The 15,003-nt window shown below is 38.1% G+C and overlaps 1 protein-coding gene across 4 annotated transcripts in view; it reads left to right on the top strand.

Annotated features, from left to right (window-relative positions):
- EDEM3 (ER degradation enhancing alpha-mannosidase like protein 3) overlaps positions 1-15,003 on the top strand; it is an 88,645-nt gene that overhangs the window by 31,981 nt on the left and 41,661 nt on the right. For all 4 annotated transcript variants that reach the window (XM_075528329.1, XM_075528339.1, XM_075528321.1 and 1 more), the window contains exons 6-9: positions 2,469-2,622; positions 6,495-6,629; positions 8,864-8,969; positions 14,549-14,646. In XM_075528329.1, the coding sequence (XP_075384444.1) occupies positions 2,469-2,622; positions 6,495-6,629; positions 8,864-8,969; positions 14,549-14,646 (493 nt within the window). The remainder of the gene's footprint in view (positions 1-2,468; positions 2,623-6,494; positions 6,630-8,863; positions 8,970-14,548; positions 14,647-15,003) is intronic.

The raw sequence follows: 15,003 nt of genomic DNA, 5'->3' as shown, positions 1-15,003 counted from the left end.
CTCTAAGGAAATATGTGATCATTAAGAATTTAAGAATGCCAAATATATAGTTTATTTGGTTTGTTTTTGTTTTTAAATATTGGCCATGATTTTTCACTTCCATGAATAATTTATTTTAGAAAGATTGGCACAAGGGTTTAGTAATACACTGCAGTGTCTTGCAGAACTCAACACACCTTCAAGGAAATGGCTTACAAGGTTGTGGAGGCTGGAAAGTCCCAACTTTGTTGGTGAGGTGCCAGCCAGGAGGCTTTCCCTGACTCATGTAGTGGCAGGGGCTAACTAACACAGATTATTAGCTGCTGGTTTACAAGGCTGCTGACGTTGGCGGATCAAGTCAGACAGTAGACTGCTGGCTCACTTCCCAAGACCTAGAGGTCAGATGAAGATGAGCCAGATGTAGAGAGCAAAAGAGCTAACTTTGCCAGAGCATTACTATACACTGGATGCTGACCATGTCACCATGGAAACTAAAGGTGGTGACTTAAGTCACTCCGTCTGTTAAGGTAGGAACCAAAGGAGCATTCTACCCCAGTGTTGCCTCATTAACTTAATGGACAACTAATACCAAAACGGGATAATAATAACCAGCATAGAGACTTAGATTTAAAATATACCACAAAATGCAGGACTATGGCTAGAAGTTCCATATTAAGTGCAAGCCACCTCCTGACTGTTTTAACGAGAAGCCCTTTCATAGGTGGTGGATTAACTTCCTCTGCTCAGTCATTGTACCACTCCCGTTTCCCATGAATAACTTTACTCAGCTCTGCCTTACAAATTGGATTCGACCAGAACATGCACACTGCTACACATAAGAGCCCCAAACACAGGGAATCCATGATAGATACACCCCTCAATGCCAACAGTGAAAGGGAGGGAGGGCGGGGGAGAGAGAGAGAAGAAATGGGGAGCTGATATCGGGCTCAAGTGGGAAGAGAATGCTTTCATGATGATGGTGGCATATGCGCAAATGTGCTTGACACACTGGATGAATGTATGGATTGTGATTAAGAGATGTAAGAGCCCCCAATAAAAGGAAGAAAAAAATAAAGAATAACTTCCACCTTGGGTAACCGATTGCAGTAACAGCTGCTTGAATCGTGCTGGCCCAATGATTTAGGCATTGGTCTGCTAACTGAAATGTTGGTGATTCAAGCCCATCAGACAATCCATAAGAGAAAGATCAGTCACTCTGCTTCCGTGAGGATTGATGGTTTGGGAAACCCTATGAGATAGTTCTACTCTGTTGTTATTTTACGATGAGCAGTGGATTTCCTTTTTGGTGATTACATGAGTGTTTTTGTTTTAGAGCATTTGTGATCCCACCTAGAAACCATATGTTTTTCACTCTCTCATATATTTCCCTTTCCCCCCAAAAACCACATGCTCCAGTGATTCTAGGTCATTGCAGTGAACCCTACTATTCCGACACCAGTTGCATGAATAATGCCTTTAATAAGGTTCAGAATAAGATGAGTCCTTGAAAAATGCCCATCTGTGCAACTTTCCCAAAATGCTGTACCACTCCTTTGTCATGACATCAATTGCTTCTCCCTCCAGTACTCTTACTACTGCTTTACAAACCAAAAGCAAATAAATACCCCACTGTCATTGCATTGATTCCAGCTTCTCTTTCTGTCACAGAGTGGCTAGTGGATTTGAACACCACCCTTGCTGTTAGCAGCCCAATACTTACCTCACTTATGCTACCAGTGCTTTGCCTTCCCGTCTGACCAAACCAGACTATGCCATTGAGTCGATTCTCACTCATAGTGACCCTGTCTCACTACTGTCTAATCAATTCTGACGCATAATGACCCGGACTGACACTCTACTGCAGCAGACAGCATCATCTTTCTCCCTCATTGCAGCTTGTAGATTGGAACCTCCAACCTTGTGTTTAGCAGCCCAGTGCCTTATCCACAGTACCACCAGAGTACTTTACTTTATGTGTTAGGGTTCAGTAATTCGCTGCAGTGTCTCCCAGGAGTTGATGAATCAGGTCAGACAACGGGCTGCTGATTCAAGCCCCCAAACCAGAAGTCAGATGAAGATGATCCGTATGTAGGATGCAAGAGCACGAGAGAAAACCACCAGAGGGGAGTTTGTCCAGGATTCCAATACTCTGTACTACTGGCTGAAGACTGCATAACCAAAGTGTCCTGCCCTCTCACCTCCTCCTCAACACCCTCCCAAGTGGGAACATAACCACAGGCATAAAGGACTTAGATCACGAAATAGAATGACCATATTAACTCGTTTCTGCACCACACCGTCATACCAGGTTAGATTAAGAACACAAATAATTGAACATATTTCAAAGAATGTATATAAATATTTTAAAGAATATATATGTATATAATTCGTATTCTTACATGTGCTAATTGAGAATAAAATCTGCCTCTCTGTTGATGGTGACTTAAGTATTTTAACATGTGAATATTGTTTCCTGTGTCCAATTGTAGGGGTCTTTTGGGCGGACACTCTTTGGCACTCATGCTGAAAGAAAAAGGCGAGCGCATGCAGTGGTACAACGATGAGCTCCTCCAAATGGCCAAGCAGCTGGGTTATAGACTGCTACCCGCCTTCAACACTACCAGCGGCCTTCCTTATCCAAGAGTGAGTGATTGTGAACAATATGCCTGTCCTTATGCACTTCCTATGTTGTCTTAGAAAGTGCACTTTTATGGTCAGAGCCTTTGATCGTCAACTATTTAACACAGGGTGTGTGTGTGTGTGTGTGTGTGTGTGTGTGTGTGTGTGTGTGTGTGTAAAAATTCAAATGGCACTTCCACTGACTTGCATAGAATTGAATTGATGTGAGGATTTAGCTGAAGCTTTTTTATATCACTGTATAGCAGATTAGATGTTGCCACCAAAGGAAGAGCAGATGTCAGACTAGAGCTTGCACAAAGCTTTATTTGTGTAGACGATACAGTGGAAGCAGTGAGAATGGATGTAACTCTCTGAAAGAGATGGTGGAGAGAATAGCCTGGTACCGGTACAAGGAGAGGTACCGTATAGACTCGTGTATAAGCCGAGTATGTCAGCACAGTTTTAATGCTGTTGTGTGGTAAAATTAGGTGTCTCGGTTTATATTTCGGTTGGTTTATCCTTGAGTATATACGGTATATAGAACAATAGATTAGAACAGAAAACCAAGACATAAACGCATTAGCTTAGAGACAACTAATATTCGACAAAGGACCAAGAACTATCCAGTGGGACAGAGTCTCTTCAACAAATGCAGTTGGACAAACTCGATTTCCATATGCAGAAGAATAAAACAAGACCCAGATCTCTCCATATGCACAAAAATGAACTCAAGATGGATTAAAGACCTAAATGTAAACCCCAGAGCTATCGGGTCATCAATGAGAAAGCTGGAACAAACTTAAAGAGCCTGTTGCAGGGTACACGTAGACTACAAAGTGTAATGAAGGAAGCACACACAGCAGATGGCAAAATAGATGACAGGGACATGTTGACAATATAGCACTCCTGCACATCAAAAGACTTTATCAGAAGAGTAAAACAGGAGCCTACAGATTGGAGGAAAAATTTTGCCGATGACATGTTGGACAAGGGTTTAATTACTAAAATCTATAAAACTCAAAAAGAAGATAACAAAGGACCCAATTAAGAAGTAAGAAAAAGACATGAACAGACAGTTTACCCAAAATGAGTTGGCTAGAAAACAAACAAAATGAATTGGCTAACAAATGGTTAGCAAACCCAGGGGAAATGTTCACAGTCACTAGCCTTTTGGGAGATGCAAATGGAAACCACAGTGAAATTCCTACTTACACCACAATGCTAGCTCAGTTAAAAAAATAAAACAGAAACCAAATGCTGAAGAGATGGTGGACAGAATGGAACTATATGCACTGTGGTAGACTTGTAAATGCATACAACCACTATGGAAAACAATATGGCAGTATTTAAATCAACTGAGAATTGAAATCCCATGTAAGCTAGCAGTACCAGTATTAGGCATACACCTAAAAAATAGAAACGAAACACACGTAGATGTATGCTGTTCCAGGTTGAGAGCAGCAGATTTCATAGTAGCCAGAAACTGGGAGCACCTGAAATGCCCAGCAGTAGAAGAGTGGACAAAGAAACTCACATGGCACATACTCACAATGGAATACTACGCACCTCTGAAACCAGTGATGGAAACAGGACACCGCATGACAGGGGAGGACCTAGAAGCCACCAAGCTGAGTGAAGTTAGCCAGTCACAAAAGGAGAAATAGTGTATGAGTCCACTACTAGAAGCAACAATACCAATTAAACAAATCTTAGAGGCCAGTTCCCAAAGAAAGGGGTAGAAAATCTGCCTATCTGCCATGAGCTATACATCACGGTGGTATCATGATTCTTGGTCAGTGTACCTCCCTCGTGACACAACTGAATTTGCTCTAGGCTCAAATATTTCTCACTTATTCCACTAAAGAAATTTCTTCTCTGACTTTAAAAAATATTGCTGGTGATCTTTTCTTTCTTACTCTTTTAAAAAATGTTTACATATTATTGTTTTCATCTTTCTGTTTGTTGTTTATTGTTTTTGTTAGGTTTCCCAGATTATGAAGGACAGAAGGAGTGGATGCATAGAGACAATAACTGATGCAGTAGTTTATCATGGGAGGGCGTGGGGGGTGGAGTGTGTGTGTGTGTGTGTGTGTGTGTGTGTGTGTGTGTAGAGAGAGATAGTGTGTCTCCTGCCTCCAAGGAGGAAATACAATAGTTCCCAGAATCCATGCCCACACAGAGAGGCCTCATTGGCTATATCCTGTTTGACAGGCTAGCCTCTTAATCCTCAAATTGACACCAGATTATGTAACAACCACACAAGGCAATAAACTCCTTGTTTCTAATTTCTGCACAATAAATAGATGTTGCTGCCATTGGCCTGCACATGTACAATCACGTGAGGCCTAGTTAGGGGGCAAGGACTATCTACCACCCTCTAGCTCAGATGTCAATAGGAGGATGCCCATCAGCAACACAGGACCTTTCTTCATTGCCTTGTGGGAATGGCAGTGCCCCCTTTGCATTTGGAAGTATGTTTTATCACTGATCTTTCATGTAGGGTCCCTGGGTAGAATAAATGGGGAGCACTCAGCTACTAACCGGAAAGTTAGTGATTTGAATCCACCCAGTGGTGCCATGAAAGAAAGTGTCTGCATTAAGATTACGGGCAAGCAAATCTGTGGGAATGCTCTACTCTGGAGCACATGAGGTAGCTGTAAATCATGATCTACAGCTGTTTTTGTTTTGCTTGCTTGCTTGTTTTTCTTTGTTGTTATTTTATTTATTTTTATGTTGAGTAGACAAGATTGAAGGGATCCAAGTGGGCAGTTGTGTTACAAACAGGGCTTCAGACCAGGTTCATCCAGATTCAACTTCTTCAGAGAATTGGCATTTCCATCCCAGATTCTACTGGATGAGAACCTGCATTTTAACCAGATCCCAGGGACTGAACCAGTGAGAAGTCCTGTTTAAGAAGTACTGCTGTATACAATTTTCTAGCAGTCCCTTTAGAATAGTAAAGGTTGTAATTCAGGGTACACACATCTTAAAGATTGTCAATTTACTTACTTTTTAATGTGGTTTGGTTAAAAGCAAATCAATTTTCCATTCAATAATCTGTATGTTTTCTTTCATAAAATGAATTGTAGATCTTAAATATTTTTAATGTATTTAAAATTTGAAGATTCAGAAAGGGTTGTTTGTCTCTCACTGAAAATACATTAAGTGACTAAAAAACTTATTCTTCCCATTGCTTTTACTTCCTGTGGCTTACTCCCTATGTTCTGAGCTGCTAGCTGTCACAATTTAGTGATGTGCTTTTTCAGGTTAGATATTAGCATTTACCGCCTATCACTATTACTGGTTTTATTCTGTTAATACATTTGTCTTATTTTCTCTGTGTGAATTTTAAGCTCCTTAGGATAAGAATATATTGTTTCTTCATTTTCGATTTCTTTGTGGTGTCTCCACCACATAATAGATACTTAATATCGATCATTTTGATTTCAGTTGTTGCTAGAACTACCCCAAACATGTTTCCACTGTTGGCTATTGTTGCAAATAATTATAAAGATTATTATACTGTACCTTGATGTAACTCGTATAATTAAATCTTTATTTCATTGTTTAGAATTGCTTAATTTTAAGCTCTTCTTAGAATTAGTTTTGATTTTTTTTTTGTTCTGTAAGTAAGGATATACAGGCAGCTTCAAGGAACAGGATAGTTTCCAATACTGTTGATTATATACAGAACTTCCTAAAATAAATTGCTTTTTCAGAAGTGCAACCAGCAGTGCCAGTTATGAATATGGGTGGGAGTGGAAGGGTGTGGCCAGGTTACTCGCATATGCTTGTTATTAGGTGCTCGGAATTATCTTCATGATTTGATCAAACATCATGATTAAAGAGCCCTTCTTTAAAAAAAATGCAAGTGATAATCTTCTCTTTTTGTTCAGATTAATTTAAAGTTTGGGATCCGAAAACCAGAAGCTCGGACAGGAACTGAGACAGATACCTGTACAGCTTGTGCAGGTACCTTGATCCTTGAGTTTGCTGCTTTAAGTCGATTCACAGGAGCAACAATATTTGAGGTTTGCTTTTCATGGTTCTTGATCTCCTGGGTATTGGGTGTAGTTAATGTTTGTCTTTTTATCATTAGTCAAATGTTAGGTTTATCAATTTGAGAAATTCTTAGTTATTTTTAGTGAACCTTTTGTCTAAATCTCATCAAGTAGTTTTTAATTGTTAATAACATAAAAGCCACTATGAGATTATATATTAGATATAACTTCATATTTTTATTCTCAAACCACCAAGCACATCTTTAGGTTTATTCTTGGAAGTTTTTCTTTTAGCCTGATTATATGAACTTGATGGCTCCTTGATATCAACAGTGTCTAATTAAATACTGTATATTTCTGTGTTGTATTTGCTGGACTTCTAGATGGTCTTTTCCATTACTAAAAATTTTACCAATTTTCTAAAATACAGTAAATTTTTGGTACTAAACCTACACTGGGAGTCTAATTTGTAAGTTGCTCTACTCTAAGAAAACTTTATATTAATTAATCAGAAGATTTATTATTTTCCAGTTGGTTGTAGACTAGTTATGTCTCAGATTTTTAACTCTTAATTGCTTAAGCATGAAAATGGGTTAGAGAAATTTTTAAAAATTCAAGTGTCGTACACGGGCAAGCAGAAATAGGGAAAATAATAATTACATTACCTATATTAGATCATAGTATAAATAAACCAAGTCAAATGATCCCTATGCGTGCTCACAAGCACATTTGTATAGAGATCTGCAAGTTCAGTGTCTTAAGGACAGGTTTCCCAGGCTCAATTGGTTAATCCTTGAAACTTAATTTAATTTTATAATTTATTGACTGATATTTTCCTTTCATGAAAAAAGTCAGCATTTTTGTCCACACTCTAATTTGAAGTACAGATGTTGTGAGAATTGATATATTTATAGATGAGGAAAGTGATGCTCGAAGAGACCTGTATAGCTAGTGAGTGAATAGGTGGAATTGAAATCCATGTGTATCTGATATTAATGCCTACCCTCTTCCACTGGACTGGGGTATGCTAGATCTTTTCATTGAAGTGCCTCATACTAATGAGTCAATCTTTAAAAATTATCATTTTTACTTGTTGAATAAGAATTTATTGATCAAGCAGTAATGTGATACTGTTGACATAGCATCAATCTAATACAAACTTGGCTGGCTCCAGTCTTTGGACCAAAAATGACCACTGAGTCATAGCAACCTAAAGGTCAGAGTAGCTCTGTTCTTTTTCTAAGACTCAAACCTTTATGGAAGCAGACCATATCATCTTGTTCTGCAGAGCGGCTGGTTGTTGGCCAGCAGCCAGTCACTTTAACCACTGTGCCAGCAGAGCTCCAAAAAGTAAGAATGGAGAGCTGTAGTCAAACATCTCTGATACATTCTAGCCCTGGAATGCTGCCATGTAGTTAATTAATTACAATCTGCTTTGTTTTTGTCTTTTAAAAATCAGCATGAGTACATTGAGTCAAGAATTATGACAACTTTAGAGTCTTTTCTTAAATCTACAAAGTGAAAAATTGAATTTTTTTTCTTTTAAAGAAGTGTTTCTCCAATGTTGTGTAAGCTCATGTGCAGAAATGAATGTCAGCTTAGAAATCACATGCTCAAGTGTATGCCTTTTGTTTTTATAGTGTTTGACATATTTTTATCCAAAACCAAGCATTTGACTAAAGTTAACTTTAATTTTGAACAGAAATAAATAAATAAACAGAATGAAATAAATGAAAGGAAAATAAGAGAAAAACAGAGAAAGAAAAGGAAATTTTATCATCAGGCTGTCAGTGTGGTGTTATCAAATAAATGCTCATTAAACCTAGTTAACAAACTTGCATAAAATAGATTATGAACTTTCTGTGTTTTAAAGACAACATGTCAAATTAGAAGTCCTGGGCTGATTTTCTGAATAGTAAAACCTAAGGTTGTTATGTTAAGAAGCACATTTTAGGATATAAGCAATTACTCTGATTCAATACTATATTGTATGCACATTTGAGCATGTGTGGATGAGGGTAGATGAGTAGGTGGTCTTCTAGTGAGTCATTCTTTTTCAGAGTCATTCATTTCAACGAGGATTGCCTGACTGAAAGAGCTAAGATTTGCTTTGTAAGAAAAAATTAACATAAATTATAAGTGGTTATTTTAGGAATTTTACTTAATCCTTAAAATACTTATTGGGCCTTTGGTTTTGTTTTCTTTGTGTTTGTAATTGTTGATCATGCACAATTCTTCAAGTATACTTTTCTTTTTAATTACAGGAATATGCAAGGAAAGCTCTTGATTTTCTCTGGGAAAAAAGGCAACGGAGTAGTAATTTAGTGGGTGTGACTATTAATATTCACACTGGAGACTGGGTCAGAAAAGGTATGTAAATTGTACTTCCAAAACTAAGCCTTGGGGAGGTAAGGGAAAGGGAGGGTGGAGCCAACAAATCAAGGAACAAGGGAATAACAAGAGATCTAAAATTAATGACTGGAGGGTGTAGAATGCCTGGTGGGGTTCGCATTGAAGCCGAGAGGAATTACTGAGAGCCGAACGAAGGTCGAACAAGATAGTGGGACGGAAGGAAAATAAAAGGAAATAGAGAAAGAACTAGGAGGTAAAGGCATTAGAGGTATAAATACAAGCATGTATATATGTAAATATATTAATATATCATGATAGGGATATACGTCTATGTACACATATTAATATGTCAAGTATTAAGGTAGAAGATGGACATTGAGACTTTACTCAAGTCCTCCCTGATTTCAAGGACACTTTGTTCTAATAACCTGGCCTTCTGTGATGCACGTCTTCCTGGCACGGTCACTGTAGGCCAAATGGGTACATAAGCAGATGTGGTGAAGAAAGCTGATGGTGCCCGGCTATTACAAGATAATAGCATCTGGGGTCTTTAAAGACTTGAAGTTAAATAAGCAACCATAAAGCAGGGAAGGCAGGAAGCCTGCATGGAAGAAGCACACCAGTCTGTGTGGTCACAAGGTGTTGACGGGATCAGGCATCAGAAGGCCCCAAACAATCATATTGATGTGGACAAGGCAGGTCGGAGTGGAGACCTATAACCCATCTGTAGACTGAAGCATGTGCACTGGTACAGATAAGAGTTCTCGACACAGGACAGATAAACCCCTCAGGAACAGTAATGGGAGAGGCGAAACCATGAGGGTAAGGTGGGGGGGGGGGCACAAAGGGGGAACCGATTGCAATGATCGACGTATAACTGCAGTGAACAGTGTAAGATATGAAAATAATAATAATTTATATTTATCAAGGGTTCACAAGGTTGGGAGTGTGGGGGACGGAGGGAAAAAAGAGCTGATACTAAAGACTCAAGTAGAAAGAAAGTATTTTGAAAAGGATGATGGCAACATATGTACAAATGTGCTTGATACAATGGCTGTATGGATTGTTATAAGTGTAAGAGCACCCAATAAAATAATTTATTTAAAAAATGAACCAAGGCAGAAAAATAAAGCCAAAAGGAAACAAAAGAAAAGTAAATAAGCCTTTACATTATCAAAATCGTTGTGAAATAATGGGATTTCATTCGTTTAAATAAACTTTGCGATAGTATAAAATTTAGCCAGATTTGCTTCCTTAGTGCCAAATAATAATACACTTAATCTAGATGATTTAGCATTCTATCCCATTCTTTAATGGGTACACCATTAGTGATGGCCTGCGGGATAGAGATGAACTACTTTGATGCCTCACATCAAGATGTATACCTTAGTTAAGTGGGGATGTGCATATAATAGTGTTATCTCTAAACCTCACATTCTGGTCCTCCTACCCCCAACTCCAGAAATATAATATACTACAGTGGCTAAGTACGTAGACTTTGGGACCATATTGCTGGAGTTCAGATCTCAGTTCTGCTGCCTATTCGTATTGTCATTTGAAGCAAGTTACTGGACCTCTATGTACCGCTTTATCCTTATCTGTGCAGCAGAGACAATAATTGTACCTACATTTTTACTGGCTATAATAGTAGCTTTAATATTTCTCCTAAAATACACTAATGGGTGATAGTTCAATATATTTATAATTGATTACTTAAAGAGAGCTAAAAGCTACAATGAACTTTAAAAAGTTCATTGAAGAGTGAAAAAACAATGAGTACTGTTTTATTTTTGCTTTTGTTCCTTTGTAATGGGAACACTTTGCCAGTGAAAGTGAAATGAAATTGAAACAAGCACTTTTGTAAACACCTTCAAGTATAATTAGAGGCTGTCGTAGCTAAGGTCTCTAAGAAACAGGCAGGCCCTCTTGTGGACTCCCACTTCCAGCTTCCACCCTGCACCTGAGTGCATTAGCCATTTTCACCACCTAGGAACTCCTTAACTTAAAACTCGCTGCTGTCAAGTCCATTTGCATCCTACAGGACAGAGTAGAACTGCCCTTTGAGTTTCCAAAGCTGCACATCTTTCTGGGAGCAGGCGGCCTTATCTTTGTCTCAGAGCTGCTGGTGGGTTCACACTGCCGACTGCACTTTTGGTTGGCAGCCCAGTGCATAACTCGCTACACCACCACGGCTCTTTATGGCCTCCATAAACACTGACAAATGCACATCTTTGAAAAAGCAATGACTTGGCAATCTATTGTGACCTTCAACTGTCCTTACCTCTGTAGATCTACCCCCAACCTCTCCCCACTGGACATGCTGCCATTCTTTTTCTATGTAAATCAGTTCCCTTGCTATCTTGTTAATATGTATTCAATGTACAGAACTATTCTTAGCTTTATAAAGATATCCTATTCTATATAACCTTTCGAGGCTGGTTTGACTGTTACATTGCTGAGGTTCACGTGAAATTCTGGCTCAATATTTGGGGTCTAAGGATGGATAAACGGCAATGAGAGGTATGTAGGGCATTTCTTTGTTTCCAGCTTTTTTTTGCACCACAACTGTTGGTTTGTCCAATTGTTGTGGCTTGGATGTTGGACACAAAGAGGAAGCAACAATAGTTGGAAAATACAGCTTTGGCAACAGAAACAAAGCTGGAGAGTGCATGATAGAATTTTTTTAAGACAATTCCTTTATCACAAATACCGTATATACTTGTGTAAGCTGACCCGATTGTCAGCCGAAGCACCAAATTTTACAACAAAAACTGCATTAAAAATGTCCTGAAAAACTCAGCTTATACTCAAAATATATACGATACCTTTTTTTTTTTTAACTTTTCAAACAACACATGACTGTATATGTGGACTTCTCCAGATGGAATACACAGAAATCGAACTGATTACATCTGTGGAAAGAGATGATGGAGAAGCTCAATATTAGCATCTAACATCTGTGGAATAGACCATCAGTGGCTCATATATCAATTCAGGTTGAAACTGAAGAATATTAAAGCAAGTCCATGAGATCTAAAATATGACCATGTGTATGTCCCACCTGAATATTGAGAACACCTTAAGAACAGATTTGACAAATTGAACATTAGTGACAGAAGATGTATTGAACTATGGGGTGACCTCAAGAACATGATAGGTGAGGAAAGCCAAAGGACATGAAAAAGACAAGGAAGAAAGGGAAGATCAAAGTGGATGTCAGAAGAGACTCTGAAACTTTCTCTTAGTCAGAGAGTAGCTAATGCAAATGGAAGAAATTAAATAAAAGTGGAAAACGGAAAATTTCAAAGGGGAACCAGAGAACACCAAGTATTTTTATGAAATGTGTACAGACCTAGAATTAAAAAATAAAAAAGCAAATACCTACTCAGCATATCGAACTGAAAAAAATGAAGAAAAAAAATTAAGCCTTGAGTTGCAATATTGAGAAATTCTGTCAGCAAAATATTGAACTATGTAGTAAGCAGCAAAAGAAGATGGAAAGACCACAGAATCACTGTACCAAAAAGAACTACTTGACCCATCCATTTTAAGAGGTAGCATATGATCAAGAACCAATACTACTTACTGAAGGAAGAAGTTTAATGCACTGAAAGCATTAGCCAAAAACGAGGCTCCATGAATTGATGAAATGCCAGTTGAAATGTTTCAACAAGCTGGTGAAGCATTGGAAGCACCCACACATCTATGTCAAGAAATGTGGAAGACAGCTGACCGGCCAACTGACCGGAAGGGATCTGTATTAGAACAATATCATTGATATCACATGCAAGCAAAATTTTGCTGAATATCATTCAACAGTTGCAGAAATACATTGACAGGGAGCTGCTGGAGGTTCAAGCTGGATTCAGAAGAGGACATGGGGCAAGGGACATCATTGCTGCTGTCAGATGGATTTTGGCTCAAAGTGGAGAATACCAGAAATATGTTTACTTGTGTTTTATTGATTATGCCAAGGCATTAAACTGGAGAGCCTTCAGAAGAGTAGGAATTCCAGAACATTCCACTGCATGTTGTTTATATGGATCAAGAGGCAGTTGTGTGAACAGAACAAGGGAATACTGCATGGCTTAAAATCAGGAAAGATGTATGTAAGGGTTACAACATTCAACATACTTACTCAGACTAGATGCTGAGCAGATTTAATCAGAGAAGCTGTGCTCTATGAAGAAAAATGTGGTATCAGGTTGGAGGGGGCTTATTAACATACAGCATCATCTTGGTTGCTGAAAGTGAGGAGGGCTTGATTACTTCATCACTTCTTGATGAAGAGGAAGTATCACAACCATCCTTATCGATTACAACTCAATATAAAGCAAACAAAAATCCTTACAAGTGGACCCATCCGTAATAGCATGATAAATGGAGAACAGATTGAAATTGTCCGTGACTGCCCATGGGAGCGGCTGCAAACAGATCAAATGATACCTTGCATTGGGTAAATGTGCTTCATAAAACTTGTTTAAAGTGTTGAAACTTTGAGGATAAGAGATTGACCCAAGTCATCTTATTTTCACTTGTCTCATATGTATTTGAAAATGGGACACTGATTAAGAAAGACAAAAGAAGAATCCATGCATTTGAATTATGGTGCTGGCAAAGAAGATTGAAAGTACCAAAAGAATAAACAAATCTGTCATAGAAGAAATATAGCCTGAATGCTCCTTAGAAGCAAGGATGGGGGGGGACTTCATCTTACACAATTTGGCCATGTTATCAGGAGAGGCCAGTCACTGGTAATGGGCATCCTGCTTGGTAAAGTAGAGGAGCAACAAGAAAGAGGCAGACCTTCCATAAGATGGGTGGACACAGGGGCTGGGATGATAGGTTCAACAAGACATCCATTAAGAGGTTGGCACAGGACCCAGTGTTTTAGTCTGTTGCACAGAGGCTGCTGTGCATCAGAACCAACTCGATGGCACCCAGTAACAGCAAGAGTGTCCCTAGATTTCGCTATTGTGAACAGTAGAGCGCGTCACTGTTCTGCTGCAAATGCGTAGAGGCTTCACTTGATTACATACCTTCGTGTGGAATTCTGATCATAGATGAAGGTTAGCTTTGGGAAATAATGTCAAACTGTTTATCTAAAGTTTTTGTACCACTTAATGTCACAAGCAATAGCACCTATTGATCTACATTCTCTCAATATTTTTCACTGTCAGACTTCAAAATTTTTTTGCCAGTCAAACGGGGTATATAAATGATATCTCATTGTCCATTGATTTGCATGTTCTTCATCCTAATGCTGTTGAAGACTTTCATATTTATTGGACAATATAATTTCTGAACTTTTATATGGATGTTACTGCCTTTTGATCACTTTTTATTGGAGTATTTGGTTTAAGAAACATTCTAGATATTTTCTGATATTCTTGATACTTAATACTTGAGACTTTCATTGATTTATATGAGCTTTTTTCACAATAAGTTTTCTTTTATGTAACACAAACTATTATTAGCAAATACTCATATAAGGTGAATGTTTTTATAGAGGTGTCATTTTTACTTTTAATAGACATTATATAGAGACTAATTTGTATGACTTGTTTAACAATCACATATATATGTGTTTTCCATAGATAGTGGAGTTGGAGCAGGAATTGATTCTTATTATGAATATCTGTTGAAAGCCTATGTCTTGCTTGGGGATGACAGTTTTCTGGAAAGATTTAATACAGTAAGTTGATCCAATTTTGTATTAGTTTTACCATCAATTCAATCAGAATACAGATTTTGATAGAAGTTCAGTGACCTGAGAGACATTTTAAATTTGTAGTGATTTTCAGTTAGTATTCTCTAATAATGTTAGGCATGGACAGAGGAATAGCTTCAAACACTCCAAAAATTAGTTTACGATTAGCATATCAAGTAATTTTATATTCGATTCTTATTACACAATTTTCTTTTCACCCATAAGTGATGAAATTTATGGATTTGAGTTTTACAGAATTTTTCTTTGTACAAGGAAGGTAACTTAGTAGAATGTGTCATTTGTTAACTTTGTCCTTTAAATTCCTATTGAAGTCTTGGGAGT

Source organism: Tenrec ecaudatus, chromosome 1 (assembly GCF_050624435.1).
Source record: "Tenrec ecaudatus isolate mTenEca1 chromosome 1, mTenEca1.hap1, whole genome shotgun sequence".
NCBI classification, from domain to species: domain Eukaryota; kingdom Metazoa; phylum Chordata; class Mammalia; order Afrosoricida; family Tenrecidae; genus Tenrec; species Tenrec ecaudatus.
The sequence above is the reverse complement of the archived record's forward strand: the minus strand, read 5'-3'. Positions and strand labels throughout refer to the sequence as shown.